The sequence below is a fragment of the Haemaphysalis longicornis genome, unplaced genomic scaffold (assembly GCF_048455015.1).
Source record: "Haemaphysalis longicornis isolate Haplotype H1 unplaced genomic scaffold, Haemaphysalis longicornis Haplotype H1 scaffold_5, whole genome shotgun sequence".
Taxonomy (NCBI): domain Eukaryota; kingdom Metazoa; phylum Arthropoda; class Arachnida; order Ixodida; family Ixodidae; genus Haemaphysalis; species Haemaphysalis longicornis.
The window spans coordinates 110,039,115-110,061,329 of NW_027526385.1; the positions used below are offsets into that span (position 1 = coordinate 110,039,115).

General features: G+C 44.7%; 1 protein-coding gene across 1 annotated transcript in view; it reads right to left on the reverse strand.

The window, feature by feature from the left end:
• Positions 1-918: 918 nt before the first annotated feature.
• LOC144138683 (protein 5NUC-like) overlaps positions 919-22,215 on the reverse strand; it is a 36,939-nt gene continuing 15,642 nt past the window's right edge. Inside the window, exons 5-9 of the mRNA XM_077671084.1 lie at positions 20,914-21,120; positions 16,762-17,022; positions 9,111-9,269; positions 5,405-5,602; positions 919-3,967 (exon numbers count right to left, since the gene is read on the reverse strand). Coding sequence (XP_077527210.1) covers positions 2,883-3,967; positions 5,405-5,602; positions 9,111-9,269; positions 16,762-17,022; positions 20,914-21,120 — 1,910 coding nt within the window. The 3' untranslated portion in view covers positions 919-2,882. The remainder of the gene's footprint in view (positions 3,968-5,404; positions 5,603-9,110; positions 9,270-16,761; positions 17,023-20,913; positions 21,121-22,215) is intronic.

Below are 22,215 nucleotides of genomic sequence, written 5' to 3' on the forward strand. Positions count from 1 at the left end.
GAGCACCCAGGGTTAGACCCCCAGAGATACAAAGCTTTTTTCCTAAGACCCGTCATTCTTTTTACTACAAAGTGTTTTCTCTCTTCAGTTTTCCGCATTGTTTTCATATAAGAGTGATTTGCTGTATTTACGTCGGTTTAGAGGTGAGGCATGAAATGTAAACCTATTTCAGTGACATTTTGCATCACACCGGAGTGGTACGGAATATCGCATCCAGAAATATAAAGACCAGACTGCATAATACCACAAAAAAACTTTACTAAAACTTCTGGCCAAAGCTTTTAAGAAAAATTCCCCGGCTCTCAGCTCCAGGCCACAGTGATCGCTCTGCTGAACTGTAGTACCGGCCATACAACTATTCCAATGGTATTTTTCGCTGTAAATGATGCTGTTTGTTCGCCAGACACGCCCAACGGGAAAAAAGAAGGTAAGTCGTTGGAGGGGTGATACACTTCTACTCCAGTGGCCTGGTCAAGTACACAATGCCATCTACTCCCTCTAAGAGTACCGAGCAGCCATCGCCTTTATCTCCGGCCAGACGAATGAAGTTGCAGCAGAGGAGTGCAATTTTCAGGTTTTTACGAGCTGAAGAAATATTTTACAATGACAGGCGTGCTAAGAAAAAGCTAGGGCAACGGTAAATAAAGAAATAACTGTCCCGTTTTCAAAACCCGCAGGTATTCGCTATGAAATTCTGCGTATACAAAAATGAATACTGTGAGATCCTGTGACAACGCTCCTAGTACTTTGGGTTATGTTACCGGCGCTTCGCCATAATCACCCGCTATCATCAGTGCTAGCCCCGATGGGCTGGGTATCATCACCTGTAAATAACCATCACCACCTCTTGGGTGCTTCCTTGGCCTGAGTGCTGAAATAAACGGGCACGCCAACCGTCTTCTCTCAATAAATGCTATTGCCTGTATTAAGCCCCAAAAACAAATAGGAGGTAAGCACAAAAGCCATAGGTATTTTATTTATTAGGCAGTTTCAATCATTTCATTTCTTTCACGGATATATCAAAATTGCGAGCCGTGTTTTTACGCTATCAAGAAGAACATGAATATTTTAAAGCAGCGTAAATGGATTGTCCTTAAACAGGTACCAAAGGATGTCCTGGGGCTGTGTTTCATGTTTTGTTGCACCTTCTTGACAATGTTCAAAAAACCACAATTGTGTCTCTTCAGCTTTTCAACGGCATCTTGGAAGCGCTTATTCTCCCTGACTGTAATAAGGGCAAGCTCATGTACTGGATCAAGTTTTTGCAGACAAAGCTCTGTACTTCTGAGGGAAAACTTGAATTTAGTGCTTGACCTGGGGCAGGCCCTGTATTAGTAAATTAGTGTGCACACTACATCGTTGTTTAATTCATTTTATATTCTTGTGGGCATGAACTATTTGCGGTATTTCGAGCTGTAGTTAAGAAGGTAGTAGTAACACATTTTAAGTAGTGATAGCTATTATTCTCTGAAATTTCTGTACAAGTAGTCAATCTCAGAAAACAATTAGGCATTTGTAAAAATAGGTCTCCTGCAACGCTGAACAGACAGTGACGCAATTCAGAGAAGCTGCAAAGTTGAGGGGAAAACGAGCATTATTTTTGAAGACAGCTCACGTTCCCTGCACAGGACCTGTGTGATGAGAAACATGGCTGCGGAAACAATGTGAATTGTTTTTTCGAAAACAGCTGTTTGGAGCCTACATGTACAAGAATTGCTGATTGCGGGATCAGTGCTGTTCCATTTATTTCAGTTTTTCTCAGCTCCATTACTGCAACTGTAACAGTTCAACGACACCATCCTTAGCTGAATAGCTTAAGCTAGATGTGGTGTTACTACAATTATCTGAAAATACCCTTTCTCTCCATGAAGATCAGCAACAAAATGTTATTAGCCGATGGTAGTGTGTACAGAATATTGCGGTGTCACTTGTGCATGTTCTAGGTGTGTGAAGGTTATGTCCTTTTTAGCACTCATCGCGTCGTCTTGTTGTGTGTAGCACTGGATATGTTGGCATCTATACGAAAGGTGACCGACGTGCGTCCTCTCTCCGCGCGGTTATTTATTCTTCATACAAAGTTTGTGCAAGCTGGGGCGCCTTTCAGTTCGCATGCATTTACTTTTATTACACAATCAAGATCTTTCAAAGAGCTTGACCTGGCGAAAATGGCAGATGCCTGCTGTTCTCCCTATATCCCTGAGTAACGCCTCAAAAGCCACATATCTGCAATAGCTTAACTGTGGTTTTGACAACTATCACCACATACAGAAAAAGAGCTAAACGGGAGAAAATGGCAAGTGGTTCTCTACATAACAATGCTCTCAAATTTCAAACATATGTGCACAGCGACTGTGTCTACTTTTCTTTTTGTGACAATTTAAAATTCAGTCCCGACAGTTCAATTATTGGAAACGCTTATGCAATATCTGGATCACGAACACACAGTATTATTTTCTGGCACGTTTTGCTGTTATTGGTATGGTTCATACACGTAAACATTGTTCAACGCAGCAGAAGGTTTGCCGCATTTGAAACGAAATAATACTAGGTAGCTGATGGCAGCATATTTTGTAATAAAATTAACATTAAATCGGTTTTTAACAGCAGGTGCACAAGTACAATACCTACAGCAAAAACAACGAGGAAATTCGGGAACTTATTTCCTCAAAAACTGTCTGTCAGGCCCAGCCAGCGGAACTGGTTCCAAAAACTGCAGAAGTGTCTTTTCTCTCGCCTAGACACGATCGGTTTACATTTAGGGGTGAAAATGAAATTCTCTGATCGCTTAAGTTTTACGTGCGATGATTGCAAAAGCCGGGAAGCGATATAAATTGGGTTATTATCTTGAGCGAGTGGCGCTGATTCTACTCTATAACGTGTCTCTATGCGGACGTCCAGCCTGCTGGTCCGGTGGTATCGATGGGAAACGATGGGGTTTGTGTCGGGGCTTGGCCATACCCTGTATTTTGTGTTTGACCTGGAAGAAATGGTGGAATTTGTGCTTTAGCTGAGGGAAAACCTGGGTTTAGTGCTTTACCTGGGGCAGGCCCTGGAACTGATGTTTGACCTAGGCCTAACTGACCTGTGCCAAGCCCTGTATTTGGTGTTTGAACAGCGCCAAACTGTCTTGAGGCAGGCGCGGTAATTGGTTCTCTAAGTGGTCCAAGCTGGCTCTGGGGAAGTCCTGTACCTTGTGCAGGAACTGGGCCAAGTTCCCCTGGGGAAAACCCTGTACCAGGTGATGGACTTTGGCCAATCCCTGGGCTCAGTGGTTGACTTGCTCGATACCCTGCAGTTGGTGATTGACCTGATCCAAGTCCTGTACTTTGTGCGGGACTTGGGCCAAACCCTGGACTTGGTGCTTGACTTGGGACAAACGTTGCACTTGGTGGCAGACCTGAGCCAAGCCCGGCACTTTGAGATGGACCCGTGTTAAACCCTAGATTTGGTGTTTGAGTTGGGAGAAACGCTGCACTTGGTGATGGAACTTGGCCCATCCCTGCACTTTGTGCTGGTCCTGTGCCAAACCCTGGACTTGTTGTTTGACTTGGGGGAAACGCTGCACTTGGTGATGGACCTGGGACAGGCCCCGGAGTTTGTGGCTGACGTGAGACAGGCCCTGGAAATTGTGATTGACCTGGGGCAAACGGTGAAGCTGGTGGTTGACCTGGTGCATTCCCCTGAATTTGTGGTTGACGTCGGGCTAGAGGTGGAGCGCCTGGTTGACCTGGGACAGGCCCTTGAATTTGTGTTGGACGTTGGGCAAACGGTGGACCTTGTGGTTGAATTGGGACAGGCCGTTGAATATGTGGTGGACGCGGGGAAAATGGTGGAGTTGGTGATGGACGTGTAGGGGTGGGTTTTCTTCTCGGAGGAAGATTTTTCACCACGATACGCCCTTCTTCCGCTGTCTTGATGGGAGATAACTTGGTGAAGTACTTCGTGAAAACGTCAAATGCGCTTACACCTGCAATGTAAAAAGTGCACACATTAAACTTGCTACGTAAACTAAATATTGTAAATTATGCGGACACTGCGCGTCAGAAAAATGGAATTACAATTTTCAGCTTATATAGGCAAAGGCACAAGGAACGTGGTGCCAGCGACTATCCACAAATTGAGCTAGCTCTTTAGGTGTGATTGTGTGGCGCACAACGGGGCTTTCATGATCAGTTAAATCAATGTTATCTCTAGTGGAGGTCGCGAAACCATTGACCGTTCAGCAGAAAACATAAAAACGCCATACAGTAACGCTTGCAACTTTCCTACTCATACCTGAAAAATCAAAAGTATTCTCCCCAAAACAAACTGAGCACAATTGATAGAATACAAAATTAGCTAAGAGAAGATTATATATATATATTTGATTCGGCCACTTAGTAGACACACTTAGTGCAAATAAAACTCTCGGATGACCTAGCTCCAATGTTGTTAGTGGTGGTTCCGAACCCAGCAATTATTACTGAAGAAAATTGCGCACATACCAGCGACTCGCCGTATTATGTAACGTCGTGCTAGAATTCCACTCACTTTCCAAAAAAATAGAACGCGCAGTCATACGTTCAATATATTCTATACCACCAGGGTGGCAGCGTATGCGATGCCGACACAACGGGGGCTCCCGCTGTCGGCTTCCCACCTCGTGTGTGAATGCTTGGACGCGAGCGCTGCACGTAAGCATTTCAAATGTGACTGGTAAAATTTCTCCTGATTATAAGGGAAAGCTATGGATATGGACATTCCTTCTTCAGTGTCCAAGTGCGAAGCTCTCGGGAATGAACAGCGACCTTCCACTTGCCACCTCTGGTACTTTCATACTTTGTTGCGTATGGTTTTGTTTGTTTTATTGCTTTTTTTGTCCACTACGCAGAGCGCCGTGGAATGTCATTTTTCTCTTTCTTTTTCTCTGTTTTTAATTACGCAGAGCGTAGTTGAATGGCATTTCTTTTTCTTTTATTTTTTTATTTCATTTTGTTACTACGCAAAGCGTAGAAGCATGTGATGTTTTTCTTCTTTTTTTTCCACACGCAGACCGTAGCACAATGTCAAACTTTGCCCTCTATTGCGGTTTGCTGTCGCTGCCAGCTGTAAGAGTGGTGGGAGCTTCGTCAAGCGATTTCTTTTTTTTCCCCTTTAACTCCCACCTCCTCCATCCCTTGTATGATGGAAATAAACACTATTATTATTATTTTTTATTATTAAATCGGGCACCGGGATTCTCCCGCTAACTCATACACATGCACATAAACACACGTGCAAAGATGCGGGCGCTAATATGTACGTAACAATTTGTAATTTTTGAGTTTTCCTGTAGCATTTGCAGATAGTTATTGACGTTGCGTTTTAAGTAAACACCATTTTGGTGTGGCAGTATAGGTGATATAGGGTGATATCGCTGACGTACCTGCTGGGCGTTTGAGGATGCCTTTTTCGAATTGGAATCCATCCCCACCGTCGGCAATGAAGGAGGTAGTGACAATGGTATACCTCTTCCGAAAGTGAACATCCTCATACCGTGGGACGCTGCAGTTGGCGCACAAGATCTTCAGCCATGCCACTCGCCAGCCGGCCGGGCGACCAAGGTCGTAGTTCACGCGAAACCCTGGGGAAAAGTAAAGTTTTGGTAAAGGTACAGTGAAAACTGCGTAGATGCTGCCACAGTACCCTGCGGCCTAAAGAAGCAAGTGCGAGGTTTACAACAGTATTTCGGATTACCAGTGCGAAGTTGTTTCTTAATTACAATCAAAGCAACAGCAAATCATAGATCGGCCCTTCCACCCTGTGAAAAAGGACTACCCGAGAAACTAGTACGTGTTCGCCTAAAATGGCAGCGGCTTTTGTAGCCGCAAGTACCGCATCCTTAATTGCACCACAAATCACACATGGGCGCTGTTCGGCGCAAACGCTGAGCGAGCTGCGCAGAGTGCGGAGAGAAGCCGAAAGTTAACGAGCGATAGCACGGTGTTTTTGCATAGAGCGAGCAGTGTACACGCGCAGTCATTGCTGGCACATGCTCTTACCTCTTTCCCTCTTTCCACCTCTCAGCATGCACGATCGCACCTTGGAACGAACTAGAGATCAGACGGTTTTTTTTTCTTGAAGAAGGGCTTGCGTTCGGGCTAGTTGGTATTCCATAACGTTCATCTTAAGCGCAGAAAAAAACAGGGACAAAGTAGACGAGGACAAGCGCTTGTCCTCGTCTACTGTGTCCCTGTTTTTTTCTGAGCTTAAGATGAACGTGAAGGTTTTTTTTTTCGTTTTTTATGTGACGGTGTAGACGCAGAGACGCAGAAAAAGCTTTGGTGTAGCCATATAAAGCTTCGCTGCAAAAATAAGCGCTCAGGTTCAGCAAGCAGGCACTAGCCCCGCTTGCCTAATTTCAAACGGGCAGTTTTAAAGCGAAGCTTTTTTTTCACTTTCTCGGTATTCACGAGCCCTTCTTCCGCTGCTGCCCTGATTTTGGCCGAACTGGCCGCTGCTTTTCGTGAACTCCAGATGGCGCTCGCCTCCCTGCATCGCACGCGGCATCATAGAAAGGTGTTCCTGAGTTTCCTCTCGGCTTTGAGATGATGTCTAAGCAGTTGAGCCCGAAAGCAGCGTACCCATTACAATCGTACAGCGAATTCGTATTGCAAACCGCGAATGTATGGTGGCACGAAGACGTGAGGCAAGGCAACGACGCGGGGAGACTGCGAAAGACGACAAGCGTCGTGAGTACTATACGCCCCGAAGCAACCAGCGGAGCTACTTATTAGATCAAGTTTCTTGTGCACGGGGGGCATTTTGGTATTGCCGGGCAAATCGTCAAGGGGCCGGTAGGTATTACCCACATTGTTACTCTGGCGCGTAAGGTTTCCTTTCCGACTGCTTGTAAATCTATGAGCGTGCACGTACAAGTTTTGAAGCTTTTCTTTAGGTACTTTTCATTTATGCGTATGGTGCGCCGATTAGGCCCTCTACGAAAGGATAAACAGCCGTGCCTCTCAATCTGTTCATATATATCTTATAATTTATTTCTGGTTGCGGGCTCAAAATCTGAGATTCAGTTTCACGCGAAAGTCAAAGCATGAATATTTGTCATAGGGGAATGGCTTAGAGATGATAACCAAACCGGCTAACTCTCTGGCATAAAAACAAAACAAAAACGTCAAACAAAACAAAGCAAAATAAAATATTCATCCAAAGGCAGATTTAAGGCTGACAGTGAAAGTAACACGTAGTTTCAAATAAGATGGTGTTAATTTGAGTGGTATGGGTGGGAAGATAAGCTTCTGTGGTCGCGCTGAATGATCCGAAAATCGACGCGAAATGGCACGAAGTTCGCAGTTTTACATCTCACTTGCAAAGGTTAAATATGCACCGTCTGAATGTAAATTAAACGCGCATTACACTGTATGCGTCCTGGGTGGGCGATCAGTCTTCTGTGGGAGAAAACGTTAAGGCTATTCCGCCCTAGAATAACGAGGTACAAAGTCATGTCCACTCAGTATAGACGGTCACAGTGGCTCTGTTGTGGCTGGTATATACACTTATCGTCACACTAGCGTCAGCATACATATTAAGGATAATGACAAATTGGTGCGCGTACGCCACTGGATGATCGATTGGGCGGGACTTGTGTGGCACGTGTTTCAGGCATGAAGCGCATAACTCGCACCATTTTCGGCGCGGACACGTTCTCATTGAAATGTCGGAATACGACCACAGTGGTAGTGTCATCGAAACCAACCCCTCGTCCGAGCACAGACTGTAAATATTTAAGCCTTTTTTTAGGGTTCTGAATGCAAAACCATCAATGACCAGTCGAAGGCCTGAAACGATATGCTTTCGCACAGCGTTGTGAGGGGTTTCCCTCCTCTTGCCGCTTGACATGATTCGGTTCGAGATCGTCTCCCATATTGCGCTTCTGAGTGGCTGCGATCTGTCGCTCGCGCTTTTCGCGGCACTTATGTTTGCGTCATGCTTTTGAAGAGTTCACGAATGGGTGGATTTTGCTGCCGGTCTCGTCACTTGCATGACTGTGTTTATTTGTTCGCTTTATCTGCAGTTCGACGGCCACCTATCGCTACTCTTGAGGTAAAGCGTTTGCAATAGAACTCATCTCGGTTCAAAGGGTTGTGGATACCTCGGGTGATTTGATGTAAGGAGACCTAAAAACATTCGGATACCTAGTCGCATACAGCTTTGCTGCAAAATGCGTAGACGGGTGTACACAACACACTCCCATTCAAAAATTGCGCGCGAAATAACAACGAGTCATCGTTGAACCATGGCTCGCTACAAATGTCGCGCTGTGCGATGCACCCAGTCCGCGTGCCGGCATCAATTTTCCCTGCTCGAGGCGTCCTCCTAACAGAAGCAACTGGGATTCTGGGGGGCTGGCCATCTATAATCAACGTGAAGCTAGACAGGTATTGGGAAAGCTTGGCGGTCTTTTCTGGCCGCCAAGCTTTAGTTGCCCTGATACGGTGGGGGTGGACAATGAAGTTTCCTAGCGAAGCCATGGCTGTAGCGCCATATCGTAAGCGTAAATCAAGTAGCCGCTTGCCTCGGAGACGGCTCATGCCCACTATGAGAAAGGCGTGTGAAGGTGCTACAACTTTGAGAAATCAAGTGGTCAATATTCGTCTTTACTCTGGAGGTGAACGTAATATTGCTGCAATAGCAGTAATAACTTGGTCTTTTGTAAAAAAATGTAGGCAAATGTTTCATAAATTTTGGCTGGTAAAAACGTTTTTATTGTTTTTTTCCCTAAACCAGTACCTCCTTGAAACCTGTCCAGGTCACTAAAAGAAGGTTGAGCGCAGTTACGACCATGATAGCGAACAGACGGGAAACGCCCGCCCCGAATTTTCGCTGGTTTTGTACTTGCGTTAAACTTTCTATGTTCACTGAATCAAGGAAACAGTAAGTGGCCTATTCCTTCGCAATTAGGCACACTTAGAGCTCTCTTGAATATTTCGGCACTCCTGAATTTTGGGTGAAGTTCTCATTTGCCCTGACTGGAACTTTTCTTGTAATTTTAATCCTTCATACAAAGGGGAACGCAATTACCCTAGCGACATCGCTTTCTTGGTTGTTCTGCGTAGATACGAAGTACGAGTACTCACCAGACACCTGCAGGAATTTTCCGTTGAGCTCAGGCCACCAGGTGAAGTTTGCAACGGCGTGCTCGAACATTTTATGCAACTGTGAACCGTTCATGTTCAAGAGGACGAGCTCGTTGTCAATTTTCGTAACACGGTAGAGGTCATCCAGCGTGACGTTGGCTGGTGAGAAAGAGAACGCATTTGGTTAACTCCACGCAATGTACAGAAAGAAAAAAGACATTACACCCGACGTCCCTTCTGGAGTTCCGCGTGCACCGGGTCTAAGCGACCACTCTTCCCTCATCTTGCCAATTATTAACCTTTAGGACATGACCGCGGGAAATAAAAAACGCCTGAATAAAATGAGCTAGTTTTAGAGCCACTAAGTTATAATTATCTTCTTAAGTTAACTTTTACTTGTTATGTTTCTGTTAAAGTTTTTGCAGAACAACTGCGGTCGGTTTTCATCAGAAGTTCATCAGATAAAGGACAAATATATATCGCCACATATCATTACCGTTAGTCCGTTAGAGCTGTGGTATAACTCTAAATAAAAGCGACCATCTACAATAAAAAGCGTCATTTCTTTGAAAGGCTATCTCCTAGTGCCTCTCGCAGGGCTTCCTGTAGGACCACATGCAACGTCTACTGGACAGGTATTAAGCCTGTTAAAGACTTTTTTGTGCAATACTCTCCCGTCAGTGTTCTACGTTATTCTTGGGAAGTCCTAGAAATTTTTTAACCACTCCGTTCCGACGCTGTGGTGTTAGATAATTTATCTGTCTTAGCACTCCACCATTAGGCACCTTTGTTAAAGCAGTCAGTTGGTGCAAACTTTCGTACGAGTTCTCAAAAGGGCGTTTTGCAGTGTACATTTCTTTCACTAAACCACATTGCCTTCTGTACTGGTCGAAGCAACTGGTGTTGTTACTATGAAAATAGATAAATTCAAATACCATCATTCAAAAGTATTTCAGCCCCCTTTATAATACATCTTATTTCCTCCTCAAAGCAGAATGGGCAAGTTGTTACCACTCAAGAAATCAGAAAAAAAAATCACAATTGAAGCACCCGCCAATAAATCTTAGAAATAAATGCTGAGGTGGAAAATACTATTTTCACCAACTTTGCCACTTTACTTGAGTGTAAATTATTTTATAGGACAGTCCGACACAGTTCCTAAAAGTCTTTTCGTACGGGAGAGAGAGAGAGATGAAACTTTATTAGGCAGCTCAAGTCCGAGCCGCGGAGTTATCAGTCCACGGAGGAAGGGGGTGTTCCACGGTCCTCCGACGGTGGTGGGCTTGGCGGAGGTGCACAAAGAGTTTCAATGTGGGCAGCCAAGAGGGACCACAGGGCTGCCCGTAGGTTTTCAGGGGGAGCGGCCCAGCTAGACCACGAGTAGGGAATATCAGGGGGGAAGGGGTTGGTCGAAAGAAATGTGGAAGACGAGGTCGCCCGTACACAGCGCCAATATGTATGTTCATTGTCCGGATAGCCACCGCATACCTGACAGTGCGGACGGCCTGGTGACTTTTGTATGTAGTGGAGGAACAGATCACAGGGGAGGGACAATGTCTGCGCCTGTCTAATATATGTAGCGTGTCTCCGTGACATAAATTTAGATGGGGAGGGAAGTACCATTCTTGCTTTGCGGAGGTTGCCGAGATGTTCGCGGCGCCTTTTATGGTGCATTGCTCTATCCTCTTTTGGATTGTATTCCTGGAGGCGACTTTTCTTGTGCTGAGGCTACCCCTCCTCCCAACCTGAACCCGGTGTCTCACAATAAAGGGTCTCTGTCTCTCTCTCTCTCTCTCTTTCTCTCTCTCTCTGTTTCTCTCTCTCTCTCTCTCGTTTGCTCAATAATAAATCCTACTTTTGACCGTTCTTCTCAAGCCAGCTTATGTACGTTTTAAATATTCCCGAACGTTTTTAGGAGGTGCGTCAGCGTCTGTACCAACCTAAACTTGAACATATACAAGTCTAACAACATAAAGAACTTTCGTCTTAAAAGTTTTCAACTCGCTCCCCCAACATCTAATTTTTATCTGATCTTTCATCAGAAAACCGGCCTCCGCAGCTGAGAATCTAACCCGCGTCCTCGTGCTCAGCAGCGAACACAGCCACTGAGCTACGGCCGCGGCGGCCGCTTTTCTGATGGAGGCGAAAAGCGAAAACGACCATGTGTTCGACATTTCGGCACATGTTGAAGTACTCCAAGTGGCCAAAATTAATCCGGAGCCTTCCTATACGGCGCGCCTCGTCGCCTGTGAAGCGTCGGCACATTAAACCCCACAATCAATTTTACCCTGAGCAGTGTTTTTAAGTCTTTCTCAAGGAAATAGTTTTAGTCCACTACTGTTTCTAGTATCCAATAACGAGCTGTCGTACGTTGTATGTTCTAAGCTCCGTTTTTTCTGCTTATTGGGTTATTTTTTGTTCAGTATTACTGGCAGCAACACAAACCTTCTTCCGATCAATCTTCGCAATTTTAAAAGTAATTTTATGAATGGCTAATGATGCTATACCTTTTAAAATGTGCAATCATACACAAATCACGAAGTAGTAGCATCCAGTCTGTATACAATTTCAATACGATTTCAGTTACAACACGTCAATCTTTACAAATGCGTAGGATACCCTGTTACATCTAAAATAAGCTGAATGCTCCATTATGAGTAATTAAGTACCAAACCTAGGCGTATGCTAGATTTCGGGCGCCCTCACATGTGGAACTCTTCAGTGCCATTAAAATTGTATTTATAAAACAAATGAAATTAACACTCCAGTATGCAACGTCGGTATGAGACCCCTCACTCTCCCCTCCCCCCCCCCCCCCCCCGAAAAATATCTTCTCTTTTTGAAATGCCTCAAAATCTCTCTACTGGCTTTAGTCATTTCCATTAAAACAGTACTCTTCGCATCATGTCTCGCGAATCCACCGAATAAGTGTAGCAAGCAGGGTTAGGTGGAATGATGTCATTCAGTGGAACCGGTCAAGTGAAATAGAGACACAGTCAGTAACACCACGCGAGCTGCTGCTGGTAGAACAAAGGAGGCATATTAGCAGAAGAAGAATGTAGATTTAGGTTCAAAAAGTAAAAAAAAAAACAAATGACGCTCAGGCAAAATAAGACATGATTCAGGGGTGAATGAAATTGAATAACGACAAGAGGACAACAAATCTTGATACAGAGCCATGCAATCATCAACATCACATATGTACAATGGGATTTGGGTGGACAGAACACTTGCTCCATTATCTCCCGTGTATTTCCTGTCTGTAATATTCATGATCTGCTGTACGTGATCGAAGAGAATGCTAGTAGGAGGGAAATTCGCTGAGGAACGACATTTTAGGCTGTGTGATGACAGATGGGAAGAGGCGGGACGTTCAAGAATAAATGATGCGCAGTGGTAGAGATAATTGATACTCTTGGCAACAAAGGAAGCTTCGTCATGCGTGCTTGCGCAACCATCATTTATCATTGGCAGTTCTGGTTTCTTCCAATCTGTTATCCCACTGTTCTAAGTGTGGCTGCTTGCCGTATTCCCACGCCGTTAACATTTTGTTCACAGACAGTAGATCACACGTGATTTGGTTGAAGCATTCTACATTGCATACGAGAAAAACATGTGCGTTAGCCAGTTAAGTGTGTCTGTCTACCCAAATTATAGTCTCCTGTGTGGGGTTAATAATTTCGTGGGGTTTTTATGAAGTCTCTTCCTATCTTTGCTCTGAATTTTATTTCAAGGCTGAGCAGTGAATTTTAGTGCCTTTTCGTATTGTTACAAGGCATAGAAGAAGGTGACTGTTACTTCCTTTATCATGGAAGCCTGAAGGAAAGCGACGACGTCCGGAATGTGGCATAGCCACGGCATTCTGTCTTTCCATCATGGCCGGTCATTAAATCACCCACTCATCTACCATAGTTAATGTCTTTCATCCTGCCGCCACGTAACAACATTTTTGTGCTTTTCTGTTTATACATATATATGCACTCTCTTTGTGCCTGACATGTTTTTATTCACTATGTGCCCCAGTTTTTGCGTGGTGGTTCCCCTGAAGAAGGTAATCCATCACCGGATTTCTGTGTTTACCTTCTCGGCGCTTACGTCTTTGTCCTATCTTAGACCACTAAATGTACCGCCTTTTTACACTGCACAGTGAACTTACTTGCCCACCGCAATACATATCGCGCCAAATTGATCATGCTGACACATATGTACAGAACGAAGTAACACGCGACCTATTTGCGCGACCTTCATCCTCACAACATCACGTGATATGGACACTTTCACTCAACGGGTGCAGTGGATGTACATCATTATAATTTTTTTAGTATGCGACAGCTGATATTGTATAACCAGAACAAGGTGTCTATATTTGTTTATTATACCCACTGTATTTTTGTATTTTTTTGCTCGATCTGCCTGACCACTACGTAGATGCCTGCGGCCTTGATTGTGCGGAAAAGTGAATAAAAATAATAAATATACCCCGCTTTATTGGCGGATTCGTTCTATCGCCCTGCTGAAATGCCATGAGTTCAATTGTAAATAGGCCTGGGTCGTAAATGCTTTTTTCAATGTCCTTTTTAAAGGGACCGTGGATTGGGTTTGAGTGTGGCCTCCTACATATATTTCCCATGTGCAAGCGGTGAGTGGGAGTGGTGGGTACATAAAAGCGTGCAAGCGCGCGGTTATGTTCGCTTTTATCTGTTGCGTGGCACGGCTCACGCTATAGACCACAGCTCTTGATGAATATAGTAGGAGGCGGTGAGTGATGGTAGCGTGCCCTATAATATGACAGTTGCGCTATATGCAGATAGGCCCATTTACTCTTTAAACACTGGCCGCACTATTTTAATCACGCTTCCACCTAAATGTAATAGCTTTCGAATAACCTGCTAGAGACTTATTCGAAAAAAATGTGTAGGCGTTCGGTGAGGGGTCGCCCGCCCTTTTCTAACACGTGGTGACGGCAGCCGATGGCCGGACAGTACGACGAAGCATAAACGCAGACACCGGGCTGAATTTGCAGTTCTGGAGAGATATTTTGCCTAATTTGTAATGCATCACAGCAGTCTAAACGTGGGACTAGAAACTACGCATATCGTGATGAAGGAACGAAGAACCTAGCAGTGGAACGTGACGCTTTTGCTGCAACCTCTGACGACAAAGAAGCTGTGACGACAAACTTAGTCCATTTTGGGGATTTCCCCTGAATGTGGTCGTTAACACGTCGCCCTTTCCTCAAGTTGTTAATCAATTCGCTTTCGTGTTACGAACGGCTAGCATCATGGTTAGCAGCTCAGTTTGGAGAGCGAACGCCCTAGATAGAAGGTAACCCCAGGTTCGAGTTCAGGACCGGCACGAATTTTTCTTCGGCTGCTGAGTTTCTGGGGAAGCTGCGCGGCTTTCCTTAGTAGCGCATGGTTGCATTTCAGGTGTATTTCAAATTGTTTTCGAAGAAACCTAGTCAACCTTGGGGATTTCCCCTAAACCTAGTTGTTAAGCTGTGTGTGCGGGCAGCCTTGACGTGCTCTGCATTACAGAAATGTACCTACTGTAGATACTTCGATCGACTTTCTTTGGAAATTCACCGTCCCTTCTCTAAGATTCATGTACTTCATTTCAAGCTTTATATGTCTGTTTTGCTGTGTCAAGACTTAATTGTGCCATGGTAGCAGCGCATCGTCTTCACATATACACTCGCAGTTTTCAATACTTCATGAAGAGCCAGTTTGATTTCCGCCTGTCTGGCTTCAAATTACGAAAAGTCCATAGTTATTGCGTTGAATTCAATATTTTCTCTTTATCTCACGACTTCCCTTCTTTTTTAGTTCACTTTGGTACAGCACCAGGTGCCAGACCTTAAGCTGGGTAGCAGGTTCACGCATGTAAGCGGAGAAATCATTGCGTCAATTAGGACCGCTCCTACCACTCAGTGCTTTGGCTTTCACTGTGCTCTGTTTAGATACAGCCACAGTTCGACTTCTAATACTTTAAAGTCTAAGGAGTTTAATTAACCACCTCCGTGAATCCAGCTAAAGAGGATGCAACATGCAGGTACGGGACGGAATGGCATGTGTCCGGTGATTTTGTCGGTGCACTCAAAGCATATGTATACGGTGCATAGAAGATACTTAAATGAAATTGGGTCAGTTCGGCACATGACACCGAAGAAAGGTTGTCAGAAGAGAAGGTGAGAGGGATTCGCACTTCGCATATTTTGTAAAATACGGAAAACATGACAATTACTCCAACTACTGGAGATCTTAAAAATACAATGCAGCTTAATAGGTGTCGGGTAAAGCTATACAATTACAAGATTAAAAGGTGCATCCTTAAAAAAATGTTGATGTTGATGCGCCACGAAGTCCTTCTATTCCGCTAGAATGCGGAACTATTTTTGCTTGGACACGACTACTGGTCATGTGCTTGGTAAGCAGCCACCTGGATATGTTTTTCAGAAACATTTAGAGGGGCCATGGAGACAAAACACACGTGTGGTTCATTTTCTCTCAAATAAGCTATATACACTTCGCTAAAATAAGCTATATAATTAGGGAAAAAGGAAACGGCCTTGCGACCCCCTAGCTTATTTCCCGCAACATAACCTGTGAGGTCATATACACAGATCAGTGACTGGATGAGACCGCCAAACCCAAATGCAAATCAGGCAGGGCTTATAAGCTCACCAAATGAGCCTTTTGCGCTTAAATGTAACGCAGGCTGATTTTCATAGCAGTAACAATAGTGGGGAAAACAATTGATCCACTCGTTTCACCGTCACCACGTGAACCAGTTCAGCCAATGCAGCACTTCGCCGTTCGTTTCAGTAATGTAGCTAGCGGCACCTGCTCTTGCGTCGTTTGTTTCACCGATGGCGCCGACGGTTGCAGGACGAGTTCATAGCTTTGCCTGCACTTCCCGTGGAGGAGGTGCAGTAGCAGACGAAAAAAGTGCAGGTCGCATTCCGCCGATTGGCGGGACCGGCTTTCCAGCGCTGTGAAATGGTTGAGTAGGTGCAGGCTGAATCGAATGGACCCAATGAAGGTTACGAAAATACACGTGAACATAGACGTACCGATGCGCATTGCTCTTGGTACTGGGCGCACTATGTCTGTTTTACCTGCACAGCAGTCCGCCCCTTTGGAGTTGTCTTACACGACACTGGCCGATTGGCTTAAGCGACGTTGTCTTCCCGTGTCCTATTTGTCGAGCATACCTTATGCTTCACGAAACGGTTACTTTCTACTCTAGCATAAACAAGCCGGGTGTAAAAACGGTCAAAAACAAAGCAACCGCAGGAAAACGGTGCGCGGTCAGTATGGCACTGCCATCTGGGAGGACTGACGGCAAGCGAGGCTGCAGAGCCTAATGACGCCCCGGAAGATCTGTTGAATACCCGCCCTTGTGACTTCATGACAGATGTCACAAGCCCACAGGATTTGGCAGGAGAATCGTAACTTAATTGAATAATTTTTCAGTGAATACGGCATCGCTTGCTGCCGGACAAGCACTGGGGGCACTCTAAAACACATAGTCTATCGAATAAAAGAAACATGTAATTTGTCTGCATGGCCCCGTTAAGGAAACGTGAGGGAGGCCGGCTATCTAAATTTGCGTGCTTAAGTCAACCACCTACGGACAAAAATCTCCTTACAGTTCTGTCTAATGGATTCTCTGACCGCCCCTCCGTTGATGACAGCGCCGCTGACATCCGACCAGGCATGGGGCACCTTGCTTCTCCTGTTGGCGAAGAAGTCAAGGAAGGAATCGGCCATGAGATTGACCAAATTGCACTCTCTGAAGCGACAGACATTGTCGTTGGCTTCCAACAAGACCTTGGTAGAGCCCGCAACTTTTTTAAGGGCGTCCTTGACGACCGTTTTGTACGGCAACAATCCACGGAGAATTTGTTGATCTGGAAATGCAAGAAAGAGAAGAAAAAGAATTTACTTTTCGAAGAACTTGCGGGTAAACTGGTATTATCACACGTGGTGATAGCATTCTGCATTTAATTGAATTATTCAATATATCTTTATTTAAGAGAGGCACGAAAGAAGGTGACCATCCTAATTTCAGAATTTCATTGGCCTCCAACACCACCGTGGCTGTCTCAACCTGCCATCGCTGTGCGGTAAGCATCCACCTTCTGTTGGCAAAACGGGCGGAAACCAGAACAAAGCGTTGGGTACCAGGAGGCTACTTACTCTTCTGAGAGTGTCTTCTACTTTAGTGATGGCTTTGTTCGTTTTGGATAAAATGTTTTGTTGAGACTTAAGGTGCCTAAATATTTGCCGCAACCCCACGGATTCTCGCACACGCAGTTCCAATAAAGCCACTCCTAAATGTTAGAGAATGCAAAGAAGCTAAGCGGACAGCAAACAAAATCTAGACACCTTTTTTTGTTAGTGCGAAGGCGCAATTATACCGCCTGTGCTGATTTTGCAAAGGAATTCTTCAGCTCGCGTTTTAAAGCCTGTTTTTTGAAGCCCATTTCGTGATGCTTCCCGTATTCTCTAGTTTATTGTTCGCTTGCGCGGAGATTGGTGCGTAGCAGAGGGAATGTGCGACGCCAGCTTGATACGTCCCGACGTTAGTACTACAATCTCGTTCTGATGTGAAGTGCGCAATCAGCGGTTACGTGCAGCTTGAACTACGGTGAGTATTACATTTCTGTGAATGTAGTAAGCTTGAGCTTGGATATTACCCAAAAGTAAGCCTCAACATTGGACGTTAGGCTTCACATCACCTATTGAAGTCCAATAGCTACTCAGCAGAGATTCTTGTTTTTGTACAAGCTTCAGACACCGACTGACGTCGTAGATGTCGGGACAAAACGCTACGGCAAGGCGGTCCATAGCTGACATATTATGCGGTTGTCTCCCAAAGAGTTACAAGTACACATAAGAGCAGGTACCCGCAATAGAAGATGGATCAACGCATTAAAAGTTTGGTGCATGTTGAAGCTTGCTACGACGCTATCATTAGACAAGTCAAACATTTAGTATGAACACAAGCACTACAATGGTCCACTACGGGAAATACGCGCCCACACTCTGCGTGTTGTATGTGTAATTTGAAGCCCACAAAGTGTTACTGCACATAGAGTGGCCCATATCTGCAGTGGGGTGTTGGTCTAGGCTTGCTCAGACGCAAAGCTTTCGCACAATACTCGGTGGTCTGCAAAACAGTAGAGTCTTCCAGTTTTCCACGGAAAATTCATTCAATTGCCTGTTTACGCTTCCTTTATGCACAGCGATGACATGTCGCCGCGTGTATTGAGGATAGGTTGGCTCCTCACAAACTTTCAGAGCACAGGGCTCCGAAAGAGACACTCCCTTTCCACCTATAGGTGCAAACGCCGTACTTCTGGGGCGATGCGGAGTGCCAATTAATCGGTGTGGTAGGCTGTGTACCGCTTCTAAACTGATCTAAAACGTACGAAACACCGTTAATTTACGTATACAATATGGAGAACTCACTGAGATAACATTTTTATTTTAAAACATCATTAAGGTTAACGTTAAAGGGCAGAGAGAGATCACTGAACGGCTGCTGCTTGCACCACTATAGGGTCCGAACTCTAGTTCCTACTACGAGGCCACGATATTTAAGAGCGAATCGGTTTGCTCAAAACTGCAGAGGGAGTGTTCAGAGCGAAGCAGCCTTTGGCGCTACGTGTAGCGAGAAGCACCAGTATTGTACCCAAACAGTAGCGGAATGTCGCATTTTGCCCCTGTTTTTCAGTTTAATCGCCATTGTGATTCCACTCATATTTTGGACGGCACAGCGATGAGAAGCGGGTGACGATTATTTGTATGATCACGATGAAAATGATGTGTATCTATATATATATATATATATATATATATATATATATATATATATATATATATATATATATATATATATATATATTACCTGAGAAAATTTTGCTTGGTGGGGGTGCACATCATACCTTATGATTTGAAGTGGGGAGAACGTCGTTTTCCCGTTTGGAAACTTTGAGAATTAAAGCCGCGATAAATTTGCAGTGGTGTATAGAATTTTCGTAATTGCTTTAGATGTGTTTTTCTGCAGCTTTCTTTCAAGCTTGCTTTCATGTAGAACAGACAATACTCCATGTGAGAAAGTTACAAGTTGGCTTTTGGCATGGTTAGTGCGAAATTTGAATAAATTTAAACTACCTGAAGCGTTCAGAATAACGTATATTTCTAATATGGCTGGTTCTACGTTTTTGCATTTCGCGTTCACACGACCTATTTAAACCTAGCCAAAAATCTATTCCACGATTTTTGTTCTCACATAGCCAGTAGGCCTGTGGGCACGTTAAGGCGCCAAGTAGGGATGTCTGATGTGGAGCATTAGGAGACACGATCACGAGCGTAACTGACAAGGATGAAATAAAGAGACATTGGTCAGACGCTAGGATATAGAGTCTCCCCGTGTCTCTAGTAGTCATGTCTGATTAACTATGCTGTCATTTTTTGTTTACTATGTAACCGGAAAGAAGAAGAAAATTGCTACAGCGCGAATAGAAACAAGGACACAGAAAGACGACGGGATGAGCGCTCGTCCCGTCGTCTTTCTGTGTCCTTGTTTTTATTCGCGCTGTAGCTATTTCTTACACTGAACTACCACGCCGCCCAACAGTACACTTCGGAAAGAAGAGTCCACAGTCTAGGTTATATCCGTTTTTTTGGCGATAAACCAGTTTTTAGACCTAGTTGCTGCCTAAGCTGAATGTTTTTTTTTTGTAACAATAGTAGAAAAGGCGCTTCCTTCGCAAAGGCACGCCAGTGAACTTGAAAACTGAGGTTTAGTTTGGCTCGCGTCACTTCGAATATAAAGGTATGATAGTACAAACACGTGTTAAGGACATATTAGTAGAGATTAAGAAAAAGAAATGGACGTGGGTAGGGCATGTAATGCGAAGGCAAGATAACCTCTGGTCATTAAGGGTAACAGAGTAGATCCCTAGAGAAGGCAAGCGCTGCAGGGGGAGGCAGAAAGTTAGATGGGCAGATGAGATCAAGAAGTTTGCGGGGATAAATTGGTCACAGTTGGCACAGGACAGAGGTAATTGAAGAATAATGGGAGAGACCTTTGCCCTGCAGTGGGCGTAGATAGGCTGATGATGATGATGATGATAATGATGAGTATACCGGCCTATGAAAAAAGGAGAAATTTGTCTACCTTTTCTTACATGAGATTGTAATATTGCCCATCAGAACTGAACGTGGCGGAATATTCCTTTAATGATGGTTCAACGATCCACTACTTATGACCGTTACCTCTACTTCACGCGCTGTTCCGGAACCCATTAGGATATAAAGGCCGATGACTGACAACTGCATGTAGTTCAAAGCAAGAAAAGGTATGGGGTTAGCTGGCAACGTAGCGCGACGAATAGATAACCGGTGGACCATCATGGCTACGAGAACGGCTGCCGAGAGAAGGGAGTAAAAGGGGGCGAAGCCGGTTTACTTCAAGGCGGGAAGAATTCAAATCTGGGGCAATGAATGGGACTCGAGCAGTGCAGGGGCGTAGTATTTAAAGATCTGTTTAATATGTCTTCGTTCTGCAGCTGGCTTAAATAGAATGATGGGGAAGAAGTTGACGAGGACTCTTGTCAAGGTAAGGACTCTTGCTCACGTAAGCAAGAGGCGAGTCATCATCATGTCAGTTACGATGGAACAGAATACAATGCAGGGACGTAAGTGCATGCGTACACGCCTACAAATGAGCATATGTGTACGTAGCCATGGGTACAGAATCGTATGGTATAAAAATATTGGTGAAAGCTTACCTTGCCCAACTCTCTGATCAAGCAAAATGGGTGCTCCTCGCCAGTGCGTTGGGTCTCCTTTGTGGTTGAACATAAGCTCAACATGGCCAAGGTATTTGCCATAGCGATAGCCTTGAACAACTACGCAACTTGGACGGGACCTTCTCGAAACAACAAACGGGTAGCCACCTTCCACTCTTTTCCTATCCTCCTGCCTCGGTGGAGTTCCTAGAAAACATGGTAAAAATAGCATAAATTGATATTCAAAAGGATATGCGCGCACGCACCTTGCTATTTATTAGACATGAACCAGAGGTACTTCGATCGTGCGCTTTTCGTTATTGGTGTCATATTCATTGTCAACCTTTGCCGGGAATTCTTCTAAGAATTAAAAACAAACTCTACGACACGTAATCACTCGTTGTGATACAATCAATGAAAAATATTGAAGTGGAATTGCGGAACTGATACACCTGTGTCGGGTTTGCCACCATGCTTCACACTTGTATTTGACCGAGACGGTTCAGAATACATCTCCCTATACATCATATCTATCAAAATTTGTACAATAGGTGCCATTAAAAGGCAGGGCGTTATTTCTTTGGATGGAAATGATGCAGGGACTACATTGGCGCCGTTTAAGTGGTACGTATGTTTCCTCTCAATGTGGACATCTTCCCTTTCCCGTCGCAGCGTTTCCTTCTTCTTTAGTTACTTCGACTGAGAGGCTTGCCAAATCGATCAACTTATACATTCATATACGGTATTAGACAGAACGTGTTTGGCTACTCAAGAAGTTTACATTTGTAAGTATACCATGTTGAAATTCTTTCGAATACAGTTAGGGAAGGTCTGTACATCGCAGTTGATCGAAACCGCCATTTATGATACTTATACAGTGATTGAAAACTGAAATTAATCATACAGATTTACCGGAGCTGACCAAACAACTCGTGTGTCTTTTAAAAAGCGCCACATTAGGTCCCCTTTTAAACCAGCTTCCGAGAACCGTGCTCGGCTGCATAAACGTCTCGGGACAGCGTGCCTTCAGATAAATTAGAGAAACCATAAAGTAATGGTTATTCATGGGAGGTTCTGGCCATTGCTACACCAGGGTGGCCAACCCTGCCCTGGTGAAGGAGTGCGTTACCGGCAGTGGTCACCGGGATCAGGCCGCAGCCCAAACCTCATTCCATCAACACACGGATTTTTTAATCCGGTGGGAATTGTGCGGCACCGGGATTCGAACTAAGGTTCTTCTGCACGCGAGGCGGATACTCTACCTCTACACCACCGCTGCACCGCTTATCCTCATGACGCCCT